This window comes from Elgaria multicarinata, chromosome 4 (genome assembly GCF_023053635.1).
Source record: "Elgaria multicarinata webbii isolate HBS135686 ecotype San Diego chromosome 4, rElgMul1.1.pri, whole genome shotgun sequence".
In the NCBI taxonomy this organism is placed as follows: domain Eukaryota; kingdom Metazoa; phylum Chordata; class Lepidosauria; order Squamata; family Anguidae; genus Elgaria; species Elgaria multicarinata.
Window position 1 is genome coordinate 1,184,431 of NC_086174.1, and position 17,786 is coordinate 1,202,216.

At 58.1% G+C, this 17,786-nt stretch overlaps 2 protein-coding genes across 2 annotated transcripts in view; one reads left to right on the forward strand and one right to left on the reverse strand.

The window, feature by feature from the left end:
• Positions 1-7,271: 7,271 nt before the first annotated feature.
• The window catches only part of ASXL2 (ASXL transcriptional regulator 2), a 76,967-nt gene continuing 66,452 nt past the window's right edge, over positions 7,272-17,786 (reverse strand). Inside the window, exons 9-13 of the mRNA XM_063123713.1 lie at positions 16,044-16,207; positions 15,671-15,767; positions 15,331-15,436; positions 12,883-13,540; positions 7,272-11,582 (exon numbers count right to left, since the gene is read on the reverse strand). Of these exons, the coding sequence (XP_062979783.1) occupies positions 9,285-11,582; positions 12,883-13,540; positions 15,331-15,436; positions 15,671-15,767; positions 16,044-16,207 (3,323 nt within the window). The 3' untranslated portion in view covers positions 7,272-9,284. The remainder of the gene's footprint in view (positions 11,583-12,882; positions 13,541-15,330; positions 15,437-15,670; positions 15,768-16,043; positions 16,208-17,786) is intronic.
• The window catches only part of RAB10 (RAB10, member RAS oncogene family), a 196,742-nt gene continuing 191,991 nt past the window's right edge, over positions 13,036-17,786 (forward strand). The window contains exon 1 of the mRNA XM_063123709.1: positions 13,036-13,040. The gene's annotated coding sequence lies outside the window, so the exon portion shown is untranslated. The remainder of the gene's footprint in view (positions 13,041-17,786) is intronic.

Here is a 17,786-nt window from a genome sequence, read left to right on the forward strand (position 1 = left end):
GGGTTACCCAATCCTCCAGAGCAGATTTTGAGGATTGCAGGGCAAGAAAGGTTGCTCACCTGTAGTTCTTCGCAAGTGGTCACCTGTGCATCATCCAGGCGGGCCCTGCGCCTGCGAGGAGCCTCGATTCGGGAAACTTCCCAACGCACACGTCCCTCCGTTCCTTGAGGCTGCCGTTGTGGTAGTCTCTTGAGGGAACCTCTCTACGTTCAGTCCTCCTGAAAACACTAAAAACTGAGCTTTTATTCTTTCTTTCTCGGTATTTCTATCTTCTGCATTATTTGATTTTATTTGGTTTTCGTGATCCTGCGATCGCCCTTACAGGCGTACGGCCCTCAAGTTAGAAACTGTGGCCATTGCGAGAGCCAATGGCCGCCGTCTGTCGGACACTCACGGTGTTCCTTTTGTCTTGGAGAAGGCCACGCCACTGAGGTTCGTCCTCACTGCAAGGCATTCTCAAACACAGCCCGGCAAAATCACGCAGAGCGCCTGAAAGCCGCCCTTTGGATGAAAGCGCTGGAGTCAGGAATAGAGCCTCCTCGAGGACCCTAACAGGAATCCACCCAGCACCAACACCCGTTCCAGTCAAACCAGTCCCTTCAGCAGGAGAACCTAACTAGCTACTGCTCATACAGCACATTTAGAACCAAGCCATTCTGGCGCCTGAGGTACAAGACCCAAACAGCACCTTCCCCATTGTTAGAAAGGGGAAACGATCCACCAGGGGAGTTCTGAAAGAAACAGAGTGCGCTGGGGCCTTGCATGTCCCTTTCCCCATTCAAGGGGGCTTGCGCAAGGTAATATTTTAAATTTTAAATTTTGTATACTCGTTTTAATCTTAATTTTAGAATTTCTGTAAACCGCCCAGAGAGCCCTGGCTATGGGAGCGGTATATAAGTGCAATAAATAAATAAATAAATAAAAAATATCATGGTGGGTTGTGCCCCAAGGGACAGGTCTCTTCCACGCTCTGCCCCTGTGCCTCATCATACAGCCACCCCTGAACATATTTCCACATAGACGTTAACACAATTTGCATTTGCAAATGGATGGATGGCCAATTTACAGCCGGTTTATTTTTTGGACACAGAGAAGTCACATCAGTTGGCTTTCCCCTAAATTCTTTGAGGTGTTTTTTATAAGCGCTCTCTGTGATGGGGTGGACTGCCTCAAAACACCTTCCAAGCAATGGCATTGATGAGGCAGATCTCAAAATAGGTATCATAGAATAATAGAATCATAGAATAGCAGAGCTGGAAAGGGCCTACAAGGCCATCGAGTCCAACCCCCCTCGATCCAACCCAACGGGTTGTGGATACCCATGGAATGGATAGTCCTACAATGGAAGTTGGAGTCCTACAATCAAACCAGTTCAAAGAGTTTTAATAGCCATTTGTTTACAATAAAATGTAAAATAAAAGAATATATGAAGTACATACAGTATATTTACATACCTATATTTAATTTCAAATACTTAAAACTCTTAAGTAAAATATTTTCTATATTATTTGTGAAAAAATATGATTCTTTAAATGGTGTCAGCCTGACTTCTCTATACATATTCTCAATTCCAATTTCTCTTTAAAAGGCAACAACAGACGAAAGTTTAGCACTCTCTAAGGTATCTTTACATGCCTCTTGGCCTATAAAAATGAAGAGCTCCTGGCAAACCATATTGGGTTGTTGTTGTTTTAATTCAAACTATTACCTTTATTGCAATATGGGTGCCTTCAGTTCCCCTGACAGGAAAAACCAGATTCAAAATTGCATACACACACACACACACACACACACACACACACACACACACACACACAAATACCTTTTGTATCTATTTCACAAATCTTTTGTTTTTTGCAATAGAGGTACTAAAATATATTACTTAAAATATATTACTTATAAGCTCTTAAAATGATTTTCAATCATATCAAATGTATTGCATTGGGGGTAAAAACAAAAGGAAAAGGGGTGTTTTTTGTGGGGGGGGGGGACTCTCCCTGCCATATGATCTCTTGGTTTTCCTAAATGGCTATGCGTGACTTCTGCCTTGCGGATGCATTGTTAGGAACTCTACGAAAGCAAGCTTAACAGCTCTGCTGTCCAGTCACCCTAGCACAGCCTTCCTCAACCTGGGGCGCTCCAGATGTGTTGGACTGGCTGGGGCATTCTGGGAGTTGTAGTCCAACACATCTGGAGCGCCCCAGGTTGAGGAAGGCTGCCTAGCAGGAAGCCACTGTGCCCACCGGCTTGGCATATGGTCAACGAGGACCCCGTTTCTCCTTCTCCGCTCCAACCCCAACTTCAAAACTGGTGTCCAAAACTCATTCCGTCCTTGGTGGCCATTTCCCTCCTGCACTCCATGTGTGCCACCAGCTTCAGCAAAGTGAGGTGCTTTTGAGCAGTAGTTACGCAGAGGGCAAAAGCACTCAAACCCGAATGTGGCAACTCACCACGTGAACACAGTCCAAGCTTCTTGATTTGGCTTCCTAGCTCCAACAGGCCTCACAAGGAAAAACTCCCACGCATCAGTGGCTGTGTTTGGTTGAAGCAATATTGCCGGCGTGTCTCTTGAGGTAATTTGGAAAGCAGCTCTGCAATTTGTACCCATATATCTGCCCCAACCCATCATTTCTAATAGCTTCCATAAGTTGCATCCATAACCAAGGTTGTTGGAACAGATGTCAGAAGTTTTTTGTGTTTTTAAGTTATTTGAGGACTGTGCTGTCCAAAGTGAGGAATCCACTCTGCTCTTGGCTACTGTAACTTTGTGGAAGAAGAGACAACCCTTAGCAAGAAATAAGCCAGAATGTCCTTATAACTGGAAGAGCCCTGCTGCATGCCCAGAGCCCTGGGCATCAATGGTGGGCACTGCACAAGGTGCGTTCCTTCCATGGGCCAGGCAGGTGGGCTTCCTCTACTGCAGTGAGCAAGGAGCCCGTGGACGCAACTTCTGGCCCATGGATTTAGACTGGGGGGACTAGTTTTTATTTTGCCTGACGGCCCACGCAAACCCAGGATCTCCGCATGAATAACAACATTACTTCGAAGGAACGACCTTCTCCCTGTCCCGAGATGGCTCACGATCTATATTAGGATGAAAACTGGGGGGACTGCAGGCAACAGTGAGCCATGGCCACCTGCCGTACAGTTCATCTAGCCACCCCAAAGAGTTCACCGCCTACTGGGCTTGCAAGCACCAAGCCTAGGGTTCCTTGCGCTGGGGAGAGCCCCCATCCCTCCCACCCCGTTTTAGCCTTGCCTCCTTCTCTTAGCACGGTTCCCAGCTGAACCGAATGCCATGCCCCCGCCTGATGCAAACAGGGCCTGTTGCTGGGGCCTTCCCCCAAAGCACGCAGAAGCACAACCTTGCTTTGAGACCTGCCCAGCCAGGCTTTTTATTTGGCCTTGCCCCCTGAATCCCCCTTCACAACCTCTTCTGAAGTTCATTAAAAAGAAGAAAAGAAAAAACACCATTGTGTTTTTTTAAAAAAAATAATCAACATTCACTAAGAATTCCCGGAGTCGTTGAAAGCTGTCTGAGGTTTCTGCTTGCTACGAGGGCATTTCGAAAGAGCTTCCCTGGATTGGTGTTATAAGGCAGAGGAACGAGAGGCAGTGGTTGTAGGAGGGGGGTTGTGAGTGGGCAGAGGGGCGGGCAGGCGGGCAGGCAGAGCTACGTCCACACACTCCACTGGCAAAGTTCTGGGAGGGCTGCCCCTCCAGACGTGTTGGGCTGCAGCTCCCATGCCAGCTGGGGAGAATGGGAGCTGTACTCCAACACATGGTGGGCATCAGGTTGGGGAAGGCTGTCCTAGTGGACTGCAGCATGCCTCCATTCAGGGCAGGATAGGTGGACGACACGTGGCCTTCCTACCTCAAGCGTGGAAATGCCCTGGGCATGCCGAGGGCTTCCGTGCAACCCAGCAAGGCGGGCGAATCCATGCTGCATGGGTCCCAGTGCGAGTGCAGGGGTGAGGGGACAGAGAAAGCAGCAGCTTAGCCAGGCTCTTGCGGGCCGGAGAGTCTGGGCAGTGTGGTGGGGGCTGTCCTCCCCCACTGGAATATTCCTTGGCTTCAGGGGGGCCTGGGATTGTGAAGAGGCCCAATCAGGGCAACCGGCTGTGTCAGTGCATGGGGGGGGGGGTGAAATGGGGGGCTATCATCTGTGCTTACAGTTGCAGGTCCTCTTGTGCAGTTAAACCAGGGTGGAGAGAGAGAGACAGAGACAGAGAGACAGAGAGACAGAGAGAGAGAGACCTTAACCAAAAGCTGCCTGGGCCTAACCATGGTAAGAAGTGGCTGACCTTTGCCTGTGGCCCGTTCACAAACCTCCGGAAGCCCAGAGAGACAAGGCTTCCCATACAACCAGAGGGTCCCACTTGCCTCTCCGTGCAACCAGCGTCACCACCTGGTGAACTGTTAGGCAGCTGACATGGGCTCGACAAGCCACCTGGCTGCCCCCCAACCTGCCGCCACGCCTGCCTGATCCTCTCTTAAGCAACGAGCCAGGTGCTTCTCACTCCGTGTATCGTAACTGTGCATGTTTTGCCCATCACTATAGATTGCTTTTCTGGGTGTTCAGAAAAGTTGGGACAGGAACCCCCAGGGCCGGGCGTGTGCAGTGTTCCTGTGTGCTCTGGGTGTGTGTGTGTGGGGGGGGGGGGCGATCCTGTGGAAGAGGTTTGGTGTCCCCACTGCCAGGCATGGTGAACTTGGCCCCCAAGAAAAGCAATTCGTTCTTTCCCATGGGAGTGAATGGCAGCCGCTCACTTCTGGGGCAGGGGTGGGGGAAGAGAGTAAAAGTAAAGGGGAAACCTTGAGGCACCAATGGGTCAGGGCAAGGCTGCAACTAGCAGCTCCAGGTTCTGGGGGTGGGCATCCCCTCCGCCTTGACCCCTTCTCTCCTGGGTCCCACAGAACATGACGTGAACCAATAAGCTACACGACCAGTTGGTCTCCGAAGACCAACACCTGCTGTTTGGCAGGGAGGCAGAAGTGCAACGGGGTGACCGATTCAGATGCAACTGTCGTGGCTCCCGTGATGCCCTTTGGAAATAAATCTCATCATCAGAGTAGGTCTATGTGATACACCTCATTTGTCCAGGATGGTTTGGTGAGGAGGAGTGGACAGGAAGCGAGAAAGCTGTGCATTGGATTACTCTGGACCAGCCCCAAGTGAACGGGCGAACGTAAGAACGTAGGAAGAGGCCGGATGCTGGATCAGACCCAGGGCCCACCTGGTCCAGCGCTCCCTTCACCCAGTGGCCCACCAGCTGTCGACCAGGGATCCACAAGCAGGACACAGGTGCGAGAGCACCCTCCCACCCATGTTCCCCAGCAACTGGTGTGCATAGGCTTACTGCCTCTGGGAGGTGGGTGAAAAGCAAGGACTATGCCCCAGAAGATATCTGGTGCTGGGGACGTACAATTGCACTCCCAGTGACCTATAGTGTGAAATACTAAAACTTTAGGGTCAAAAGAACTTCTCACTAAAGCAGCCTCCTTACTGTAGGATGGGAAGGGAGGCAAGAGAGCATCATTTTTTTTCCAAAAAAAAAAAGGACCCCAAGGGAAGAAAGGAAATTATGGACTTCTTGGCTTAATGTTTACCCGCCCCCCACATGGTCAATTATTAACACTAGAATTATTACGTATAATAACGACCTCCTGAGGAAGAATCGGCATGGCTTCTATGGAGGCACGTCCGTCTCGCCAGCCTTTTGGAGTTCTTGGAGAGCAGCCATAGCCACGCGGAAAGCAGAGATCGGTTCAATATTGTGTTCTGGAACTTTCCAAAGGCTTTGGGCACAGTCCCTCCCTGAAGGCTCTTGAGTAAACACGTCCTCTTACGGATCCGCAACTCGTTGAAGAACAGGAAGCGGAGCGTAGGAATGCGTGGACCGTCCTCACACTGGCGGGATGGACAAAGTGGGGTCCCACAAGGATGTGGATTGCGGCTGGTGTTTTTTTAATTGGTCATCTGGAGTTATTTTCTCCACGCGTTAGGGCTGAGCAGTGAAGCGGCCAAGTTTTCAGGTGGCACCAAATTATTCAGAATGGTGGTGGGGAAACCCAAAGAGCATTAAATAGGGCCTGGGGCAAAGACACCTATAGATATTTCCCCTATATCAGCCTTCCTCAACCTGGGGCGCTCCAGATGTGTTGGACTGCATCTCCCAGAATGCCCCAGCCAGCTGGCTGGGGCATTCTGGGAGATGCAGTCCAACACATCTGGAGCGCCCCAGGTTGAGGAAGGCTGCCCTATATGCTGATGGGAGCTGAACTGACAGGACAGAGATCTTGGGGCCGTGGTGAAAATGTCAAGTCAGCCAGCGGCAGCGGTGAGGAAGGGAAATGGCTCCCTCGGACAGGGGTTCAAGAGGATGGCCAGGACTGCAACAGCCCACTGTGGAGCGCTGTTTGCAGTTCCAGTAGCCCCCATCTTAAGAAGGACGTTTGGAAACAGGGCTAAAGAGGGCAGGTGCAGCTCTCATTCCCAACTGTAAAGAAAGCGCCTCATATCAATGTGGCTGCTACTGCCGGCATTCTCCCCGCCCCACCACCATTTCCCCCTTATCGTCTACGTTCAATGGTTCAGCTCCTCACGGGCAGGGATCGCTCTGCTTTCACTTCTGCAGCCCCGTAAGGCACAATGTACACCGATGGTGCTGTATAAATAATAAACAGAAAGAACAACGCTAACAGTCATCTCGGGAGAGGCAAAAGAGCCCGTAGCAAGCCGGCAGAGTTTGCTAACCCAAGAAAGGCGATGGCCACGGGCGTAGAAGCCTTCCAAAGGAGGTTAGGCTATTAGCCGTGATAGCTCAAGGCCACCCCCACCCCCAGATCAGGGGCAGTAAGATGCGCGGTTGCTGGCAGGAACCCCTTCATGCCCTGCTCGGGGGGTGGGTGGGGCAGGAGTATCTGGACAGCCACTGCTGGTCCAAGGCCGCAAACCGTACCCTGGGAAAGGGCCCAACTCTTGCTGTGGCCCTGGCAGCCTGGTCTTCTGATGGCAAGTGTGAGAACGGTGCACAGGCGTGTCTTATTCCGACATAAGCTGGCCGGTGACATGGCCCTCCTCCAAGCGCCTCTCCCCATTTCTGCCCGCGTCCCCCCATGCCACCAACACGCCTCCCGGAGGCTGGCTTGGGGAGTCCTTCGCTCGGAAAGCAAGGCGGCGCTTTGGGGCTCTTCCATGCTGGAGGAGGCCAAACACAAGGTGGCTTCCGTCCCTGGGTGTGGGGAGAAAAGGCTCCTGCAAGGGACGTTCTGCCCGGCCCCGTCCTCCGAAGCCTTTGGAAACGGCTTTCATTCAACCCTGACTGGCTGTTCTTGCTTATGAAATTGTGGCACTTCCTCATCTAAAACCAGCACATGACCAGGTGGGTCAGCGACAAAGCACTGCGTGCCCTTGTGGCACCAGTCTGCAGCCGATGCACGAAGCACCGGGGGGGGGGGGGGAAGGTGCTCTGTGCAACGCCCCCTGCGCACGACAAATCTGCCCCGAACAAGTGGAATTGGGAGCTGACATTAATGACACCCCCGTAATCGCTCTGTTCCTGTTAGCCACGGACACGGGGAAGGCAGCCCTTTTTATGCTTCTGCTCAGACCTTTCAGAGTTGCCGAGGCAGCAGCACCCCCACCCCACCCCCACCCACCCCGTAAATATATCTTTGCAGCCTTACGGGCCGGAAGGAGCAGGACGTCAGCTCCATGGCAGAACCCCTGCTTCCAATGCAGAAAGCCCCACGTCCAGTCCCGGGCAGCCTGTCCAGTTAAAGGGCCCGGGGGCAAATGAAGGGACAGGGACCTTTCTGCCCCAGACTCTGGAACAGACACTACTGGGCCAGGTGGAGACACGGCACAAAGCAGCTTCACAGATTCACGGGAGGAGGCGTATGCTCAGGAGCTTGGTATCTTCTGTGCCTTTCATACAAAAGGAAAGGAAACGCCCGAATACTGAGGAGCATTGCGGGAGCAGCCCTGACTCTCTTCCAGGGCCTGAAACTCCCAGGAAGCAAGACCCAGAGGGCCTGGGGCAGGTGGGACTGCCTTGCAGCCTCCACTGAGGTTTTCTTTTCCTAGAACCCAGAGAGATCCACCGGCTGGAGCCTGGTGCAAAAGACACCCAGGGGGAGTTAAAGCATTCCGAGGCCAGGGACTTGTGCTGAGGACCAGAACTCAGCGGAGCTGCCCGTCCGTCCTTCCACACACGAATCCACTCCTGGTTACCCCCAAGCTTTCTGGACAGTGTAACTGAAGGCAGGAGGGGAGTCAGACGTCCTCGCTGCCCCCCTTCAAGGCACCCAGAGTCCTACCAGCAGATCCAGGCCTCATTCCTGGTCTGGGACTACCCCAGGCACGGGCCTGCTAGCCCAGAAAAAAGACTGGGCGCCCAGGGACCAGGCCTGTCCTCGCTGCTCTGAATGGGGCCATTTTCTGCTGGGGACGATGGGAGTGGGATCAAAACAGATTGGTCTTTGCTGCATTTTTGACCTGATCCAAAGGAAAGGGGGGCAGGGGGGCGAGGGGGCTTCTCGTGAGGAAACGGTGGCACGACAGGGCCCAGCTGCCGCTGCCCGGTTTGACCCCAGGCCGTCCTTCGAAAGCTCTTCTTGGCCTCGGCGCGGACTCAGCGGTGCCACCCTGCCCACCCTGGGGACGGGACTCCCTCGGCCCTCTTCTGCTCAACAGCACACACCAATGCTACCAAAATCCAGCGGCGAGGCAGCCTGCCTGCCCACTGCTTACAGACGCTGGTGGTGCACACATCTCAGCTGCCATGTTTCGCTGGGTCCCTGTGCTTCTCCGCCCACGCAGCACCACAAGGAAACATGGCAGCCGGCCCTGGGCCCCAACGGCCCCCACCAGCGGAGCAGACAGGCGACTCGTTGGGAAAGGGGAGGAGGGCCGAGGCTGGGCCTGCCCACCGGAGAGGCTCAGCAGGGCCCGGCCCAGCCCTCCGAGAAGCAGAGGCCTGGATTGTGAGCCGAGGGGCTGCCTGGAGCAGAGTTCAGCTACGAGGGCACAAGAGACTAAAGGAACATGGGGTTCAAATCAACAGATTTATCTCAAAAGATCGGGGGGGGGAGAATAACTTTTAAGACAAAACAACGCAACATATTTACATGGTTTCGTAAGTGCAAACACTTGTCCTCAGGAGGTCCGGCTGGCAGTCCAAGGTGCTTCCTCCACTCTCGGGGGCGCGGAGACGCCCCATGCAGCCGCCGCCGCCGCCACCGCGAGCCCCTCCTGCCCGCCACGCTGTCCAGCCAGGCTGCTACCGCACAACGAGGCAGGACACGCAGAGCTTGGAGGGGCCAATGCAGTCGTCGTGGCAGAAGGCCCCGCAGCCCTTGCACACAATCATGGCTTTCAGGCGGCAGTAGCACTTGGACGGCAGCTCCGCGAAGCCGCCGCCGCCGTCGCCCGAAAAGGCCTGGCCGTGGAGGGGGTGCTCGTGGCCACCACGGCTCACGGACTGGCCTGCCGGGATGGTGGTCACCGTCACGGAGAAGGACACCACGTCCCCCATGCGGCTGGGGTCCGACAGCCCCGTCAGGAGCGCCTCTTGGTGCAGGTCCGCAGACGTGGAGACGTTGATGGTGCCGCTGTAGCCCGGCCCGAGCAGCTGTGCAGCACCAGGGCTCCCAAAAAGCCGAGAGGGGGGCGAGGGCGAGAGCAGCAGGGGCCGGGGAGGCGGGGAGGCCGCTGGAGCCCCAGCAGGGCGGAACTCTGTGCTGCTGCTGCTGCCGCCGCCGCCGCCCCCGGGCCTCAGGTCCCTCCTCACCGCCTGGGCCACCTGCATGAAATCCCTGGCCATGAGGCTGGCAGCGCAGTCCTGGCCAGCTGAGCAGGGGCGGAGGCCTCCCTCCTTCCGGCTCGGGGCTGCCTGCTCCACCTCCACAGCCTTTGCTCTGGGGGCTGCCGGCTCGGCTGCACCCCACTCCGGAGCCTGCGCTTCCTCTTTAACGGCGACACGCAGCTCCTCGTCTTCGGCGCTGTCCGTGTCCCCGGCATCTTCTCCACTGCTGCCGCCATCGCTGGTGACTCCGGCTGCCTGCTCCTGTTCCACAAACTCCACGTGGCTCAGGCGGCTCCCGGGGGGCACGGCGAGGTTCCTCCGCAGGTTCTCAGCACAGCGCCCATAGGTGGACACGTTCAGGAGGTAATGGCCAGACATGGCAGGGCGGGACGTCCTTCTCCCCATGAATCCCAGCACAAAGCCACCCGGGCTGGCGGAACTGCTCTCGAGCAGGAAGTCCGGGGGGAGCGGGGGGAGGCGGGAGGGCGGGGAGGGGGCCAGAGGCCGGCCCTGGCCAGGCCCCCTCTGCAGGAAGGCTGGGAGGAGCTGCTCCCGGGGGCCCTGGCCAGAGGCCGGCTGGGCATGAGGGCCCCACAGGTCCTGCCCTGGGAAGGAGGGGGTGGGGGGAGGGCCGTGGGGCTGGTGGCCCACTTTGCCCGAGGGGAAGGCCACGAGGAGAGGCTGCCCCTCGCTGGCAGCCGCCATGGCAGCCGCCTCTTGGCCCTCCTTGACGGGCGGCAGCAGGCCGGGCCTCCCCTCGCCTCTGGCCAGGGGCTTGGGCAGGATCTGCTCCATCGGCACCTCCTTGCCCCGCAGCAGCTGAGCCACCAGGGGGTTGCTGGCAGGGATGCTGGGGCTGCCCTTGAGGGTGCTCCCACTCGCCCCCGGACAGCCGGTGGGGCCTTTCAGGCTGTGGGCCGCAGGCAAAGTGCCGTGGGACGGAGCAGCCGTGGCCACGGCGCCGCCCTGAGAACGAGGGGCAGGAGGGGCCTTGAGGGGCACAGCCGCCACCTGGGGCAGGGGGGGCAAGGAGGGGCCTTGGCCCCTGGACACCCCTGTGCTGGCAGCAGGAGCCGCCGCCACCGCCGCCACTGCCGCGGGGAGACTCTGGCCGGCTGTCCTAGCCCCAGGGCCGCCGGCTGCTCCAGGGCCCCGGCTGAGCAGGGGAGGGGCTTTGCGAGGCCCCCCCAGGCTTGGAACCAGACTGGCCCGCGGAGCCAAAGGAGCCGCCGTGCCCTGGGCGGCCGAGGGACCGGAGCTTGTGCAGCGGACGCTCCCTAGGGCTGGTTGGGGGCCCGGCGGGGTCTCAGCCCCGGGGCTGCTGGCGCTGCTGAGCTGTGCTGGGGGAGGCGACTGTAGCTGTGCTCTTGCAGCACCGCTGGGGGCCGCTGGGGGCTCGGCTGGGGAGCCGGTGCCCGGGCAGGAGAGCACGGGCCTCCTCCGCGGCTCTGCCCCACTTCCAGGGCCCGCCAGGTCCAGCACAGTCCCATGAGGCCTCCCTGGGGGTGGGCCGCTCCGCTCCGCTGCTCTCCCCCCTCCCGGGCCTGGCCCTGGGATGGCTCCCACAAGGGACGCAGCAGTAGCAGCAATGGTGGCAGCGGCGGCGGCGGCGGCCCGCTGGGCCCGGGCCATCTGGGCCCGGGCCTTGACGTCGGCCAAAGTCCTGGCCCCCGTCCTCCTGGGACTGGTGACGGTGACTGGGAAGCCGGGCCTGGGAGAGACCTGGCTGGCAGGAGACGGTGCTGGAGATCCATGGATCCTGGAGACGGGGATCTGGAGGAGAGACGGAAGCACACATGAGAAGGAAAGAAAAGCCGCCCTGCCGCCCCGCCCTTGTTGCTATCCCTCTTGGGTGGGAGAGCGCTCCTTGGGCGAAGGGCCTCTGGAACTGCCCCCCACCTTCTCCAAGAGGAGAGGATCCCGCTCCTGAGGGGCAAGAGAGCACCCTCCGTGCCAGGGAGCTGGGCACCAAGGGCCAGGATCTCTTCTCGGTCCTCTATGAAGAGAGGCTGAAAAAACTGGGCATGTTTAGCCTGGAGAAGAGAAGGCTGAGGGGAGACATGAGAGCACTCTTCAAATACTTAAAAGGTTGTCCCACAGAGGAGGGCCAGGATCTCTTCTCCATCCTCCCAGAGTGCAGGACACGGAATAACGGGCTCAAGTTACAGGAAGCCAGATTCCGGCTGGACATCAGGAAAAACTTCCTGACTGTTAGAGCAGTACGACAATGGAATCAGTTGCCTGGGGAGGTGGTGGGCTCTCCCACACTAGAGGCCTTCAAGAGGCAGCTGGAAAACCATCCGTTAGGGATGCTTTAGGGTGGATTCCTGCACTGAACAGGGGGTTGGACTCGATGGCCTTGTAGGCCCCTTCCAACTCTGCTGTTATATGATTCTGTGAGGGCTGCCAGGGAGGCCGGTGGGTCCCTCCCCCTGGGGCAGGCGGAGGCGGCGTAGACAACCAGTCAGGCCAGGGGTCTCTTGAGCCCCATGTGGGCAGCTACAACTGCCAAGAGCCCTGCAGGGCCTCGGCCTTCACCCATGAGCTGTCAGGGGCGAAACGTGAGTCACAGCAAGCAGCGCCCTGCACTTGCCCTATGAGCCAGTCAGGTGCCCGAGCTCGGCAAGACCCAGCCGGCCACCCGCCTGCTCTGAGGGGTGTCCTCTCTGAAGAGCCTGATGCTGGATGAGGCTGCGGGTCCATCCAGGACCCGGATGCAACAGCACCCTCCCACCCGCCAACCGGTGCCCGTGGGCCTCCTGCCTCTGATGCTGGGGGAGCACCTAGCCATCGGGACTAGCAGCCATCGACAGACCTCCTCCATCACGGACGTGGTCCAACCCCCTTTTAAAGCCATCCAAAATGGTGGCCATTTGGGCTCCTCCGATGACAACGAGAGGAGGAGGAGGAGGAGGAGAAAGACGTCTCCCTCGGCCGCCCTCCACGTCAGGCATCTCCCAGGACAAAGACAGCGTCCCGGGCAGGCGCTGGGACTGGGGTGGGGAGCCCTCCCTCCCTCCCGCCCAGCTCTGGCAGCCCCAGCTCAGCCCCGTGAGGCAACGGGCCGCTTTACCCGGAGCGGAGGGACCTTTGGCACCGGCGCGATGGGAAAGGGCTGCGGTGGGCCCTGAAAAGGCGGCCTGGAGGAGGACTGCTCCGCAAAGTGGGGCCGCTTCTCCGGCGTGGCGAGGGCCTCCTCGGGAGCGTCCGCTTTCCTCTTGGCAGGCCGGGCTCCCGTGTCCATCTGCTCGGCTCCGGCGGCGGGGGCCTCCTGGGCCTCTTCCCCGGGGCTGGCTTCTGCGCCCGGAGCAGCCGCTGCCGGGCTCTTGGGTTCGCTTGCGTTCTCTTTCCCCGAGGACCCCAGGCCCGCCGGCTGCGGCACCTCCATTGGCGTGGGCTCCTCAGCCCCCGTGGGAGGCCGGGGCGGGCTCCGGTGGCTGAATTCGGAGGGGGCGTGGCGGCTGTCATCCGAGGAGCCTGCGTGTTCGGCCGGCCTGGGCCCGTGGGGCTGCTTGCTCTCCTCTCCTTGGCGGGCTGCCGGCGGGGCCCGGAGCTCCTGCGCTTTGGGGCCGGCAAGAGGAGCGGCCTCTTCTTTGCCCGGCGCCACGGAAGGGACCGGTGCGCATCTCTGCAGCTGCGCTGTTGCCGCTGGATTCCCAGCCTCCGCCGGGCTCCGAGGCGCAGGGAGGCAGGACGTCAGTTGCTTGGACTCCTCAGGGCTCAGCCCAGAACTAGAAGGAGAGGCAGGAGGAGGAAAGAGAGGCACCCGTCAGGCTCCTCCCAGCCCCAGCCCCAGCCCCAGCCCCAGCCCCAGCCCCAGCCCCAGCCCCAGCCCCAGCGGTCTTCTCCGGGGCTGAGAGGCGGAGCGAGGCTTGCTGGAGCCCCTGACGCTCACGACCGCACCGCCAAGCGAGGGTCCGGGCTCACGGCAGAAGCAGCAGTGGGGAAACAGGGCAGGGGGAGGAGTGGAAGGTGACGCGGACTTGAGCCCCCTGTAAAATCCTGTGAATGAGGCAGCGCAACGGCCCAATCAAGGCCTCATCCCAAACCATCTTGTGTGGGTGCGTGCAAGCCGCTACCTCTCATATGAGCATGCAGCAGCCAACAAGGAGAGAGTCAGTTCCTACTACAGAGCACACACATGGCTCCCCTCCCACCAGCCACGGGTGCCGTGGCTTTGGCTCAAGGTAGAGAGAAGATATCAAGCTGGTGCAGTGGACAGCATGAGGGTGACCAGAGTATGGGTTGTTGAACCCTGGCCTGTTGTTCTGTGTGAATGTGGAACTATGGGTGAACTATGGGTTGCTAACCACAAACATCCCAGGAAGAGAACCCGGGCTGTGAGCTCGGAGTTATTTTAACTATGGAATGTCATTTCGCATGAACCTAGAGCCACGGTTTGTTCATGGGTTGTTTCACCTGGCTGCAGAGGCAGCGGGCAAGCGTGGTAAAAAGCACATGGCCACTCTCCATGCCAGTAGCACAGTGCCACAACAGCATTTTATATACGGGGAAGGAGTGGGCGAAGGAGGACGGAATCCAACAACTCAGGAATTGAAAAAGCAACCTGCGCTTTGTGCAATCATCTGGCAGACAAATCGTGGGTAAACTCTGGGTAAGGCAACAATTCATTCTCTGGGTTGTCGTTGCAGGTGAACTAGGCTGGTGAATAGTGGATCTTAATGGATTTTCTACACCACCCTGGAAGTTGCTAATGAAGCAGAGCAGGCGTACAAATACCTCAAATGCATAAATAACAAATAAATCCCCAAGAAGGGAGGGACCTCTTTGTCCATGGTGAGGAAACAAGGACAGAGGTGGGTCCATCTTCTACGGCTGCTCCGCTCTGACATGTGAAGGGGCGTGAGGGTGGCGGAGCAGACCTGGGCCTATCGAGGGAGCGGAAGCCCCTCCCTCAGTGGGCCCTCAGAGCCGCTCTGTTCCTTGCCTTGGTTTACAGTGTGAGCCAGGAGCTGGGAAGGCTGCAGCTGCCACCTCTCTTCAGTCGTGGGCCGCCCTTAAGCCAGCCTCAGCCCTTCCGCCACAACACGGGTCGGCCTTACGCAGCTTTTGTAAGGATTGCGGCAATTGTGTATGTGAAGAGCTTTGTAAACTTAGGGGGAAGTACTGGGGGTCACGTGAGAGTAGGAAGATGCAACTACACCCGCACTGCGAGGCAACGGCCACGTGCTCCAGCAGGCAACGAGCACGAGGAGCCGGCGAGGGTCCCTGGGGGAGCCAGCCGGGCAGTGGGCCGGCCAGCCCCACCGGGGATTCTCCCCCGGACTGCAAGACGGCCGCCTCTTCCCAACGAGGACGGAGCGCCGGGAGGGATCCTCTTCCCCCCTCCCTCGCTCGCGGCACACGGCTGCCCCTCGGGGCGCCACAAAAGAAGAAGGGCAGCGAGGCCTTGGGGCAGCACCGCCCATCGCGCCCGTCAGCCCAGAGCCGCTGCACAAAGAGCCAGAATGAGAGGGGAGCGGCCTTCCGGGAGAGAAGGCCGGGCAGACCAAGCCCTCACCTCTGGCCGTAGTAGCTTTCGAAGAACTGCTCCTTCCACACTTCCACTTTCTTCTCCTTCTCTTGCTCCTGCCGAAGCCTCAGCTGCATCTCGGGTGTGAACTCGCCTGCCGCACAGGGTTTGACAAGAGAGGACACGGCTGCTTCATCGGCCGCGATGGTCCCCCCGCCACATCCCCCTCCCTCCCTGCTTCCCCCCCGCGGGGCGGCCAGTTTCCCCAGTGAAACCCCCCGCCCCACCCCACCTGGTGACCGTTTCCAGCCAAGCCCCGCCCAATGCCTTTTGCCAGCTCCCCCTGAAAGCCCCAGGGGCCCGGCCCACGCAGAGAGAGAGGCCTCACCTTCTGACAGCCGCTCCTTCCACCCTTGGGCGGCAGACGTGAAGAACTCATTGTTGAGGGCAGAGCTGCTGAGCTTCATCAGGCCGTCCATCCCGGTCTGAGGGGTGGGGGGGTGGGAGAAGAAGAGGAGGAGGAGGAGGAAGAGGAGGCAAGGGTTGCAAGGGACCAGTCGTGGTGCCAGGGGGGAGGAAGGCCTCCCCCGCCCCCACCCAACCCTCCGGCTTGGGACTGCGCACTTGTGCAGAGACTTTGGGGAGGGGAAACGAGCTGGTTGGGGAAAGCACAGACTTCCTTCTCTTTTGAAAAGGGGGAAGGGAGCGCCATGGGCCACATACAAAGGAATAAAGCCCCACCCCCGTCCCTGGAGACCCACCTGCCGGTCCACCTCCGGCAGAAGCAGGAGCAGCCTCTGCTGACAGTCAGCTGGCAGAGCCGAGAAGGTGTGCTTGTTGATCAGGGCCCGCAGGTTGGTGTTCACCAGGATGGAGTCCGGGGTTTCCACATCTATCTCTGCACATTTTGTCCTCTTCAGCTGCCCTGAGCAAAGAGTCACGGAAGGACGGTGTCATGGCCAGGGAAGAGCGCGCCTTCCCCCTCTCCCTTCTGGGGCCGGCCAGGAGTCCGCTCTGCCGACGGCTGCTCAGCACGGAAGGGGGAACCCCCTGCGGAGCCCGGAGGGCAGCAGCCTCAGGCCTCGCCCTGGGAGGGCCCTGCGAGGCTCTGGAGTCCAGCCGAAAGCCCCCTGGCAGGTCCAGCCCCATCGCGTAGCCCAGAGGCCCAGCCTGCCACCGCCTCCTCCTCTGCCAGGTGACCGCCCTGCAGGACTTGCCTTCGGCTCAGTGGCCGGCCTCATGCTGCTCCCCACGTCACCCTAGGCGGCTTTGGAACGTGAAAGGAAACACAGCGGAGGGCAGCACTCAGAGCCTGTTCTCTGAAGAAGGGTCGAACATCGATTTATCGAAATGCTCCAGAAAGCTGCTTAAGTGCAACACGCTTCCAATACATTATAACTCTTGATCAGAGGCAACAAAACCATGTCAAGAAGAGGACATGGCTTTTATATTGTATTTTATATTATGGTTTTATACTGTTGTTTTATACTTTGAATGATTTTAATTTTTGTGAACCGCCCAGAGAGCTCCGGCTATTGGGCGGTATAGAAATGTAATAAATAAATAAATAAATAAATAAATAAATAAGAACGTATCAATCAGACCACACCCCAGTAATTAATATCCCAAGAAAATATGCAAGAACCCTGACCATCTTGAGAATTTCCACAAGGACGTCAACCCCTTCCAGTCCACCCTCAGCCTGAGCCTAGAACTAGTCCCATGTGGCAGGTCCGCTGATGCGCAACTACACAACGGACATACAAGCGCCGCCTTGTATCGGAACCCCCAACTGAATGCTTTTATGCATCTACGTCCTTCCAGCTTCCACAAGGTCTACAGAGTACAGCCACGCCCTGTGATACAACTGTGTCTGTTACAGTCACACAACCTAAGGATTTACATCAGACATTTCTTAGACCACAAAACTCACACCAAGGAATGAAAAAGGAGATCAACAAGGCGGAATTGGTACTGAGGAATAATCCACTACTGAACAGACCCAAAAGAGGAAGTGACAGAAGATTAACTGCCGTCACCTCCGGCTCCCAGCTCAAGCCACGACAAGGTAGCATCAAGGACCCACAGGCCATCCTGGACAACGGTCCTTCCCTCTCATAGAACAGTAGAGTTGGAAGGGGCCTACAGAGCCATCGAGTCCAACCCCCTGCTCAATGCAGGAATCCACCCTACAGCATCGCTGACAGATGGCTGTCCAGCTGCCTCTTGAAGGCCTCTAGTGTGGGAGAGCCCACAACCTCCCTAGGCAACTGGTTCCATTGTCATACTGCTCTAACAGTCAGGAAGTTTTTCCTGATGTCCAGCTGGAATCTGGCTTCCTTTAACTTGAGCCCGTTATTCCGTGTCCTGCACTCTGGGAAGCCTGCACTCTCACAGGCCTTGGGACAGTGAGCCAGCATGCTGACCTGAACAGCCACTCACCTGCAGCCACAGGCCACAGGACAGAGAAACAAACCCGGAACCAGGTGCTGCCACAAACCCAG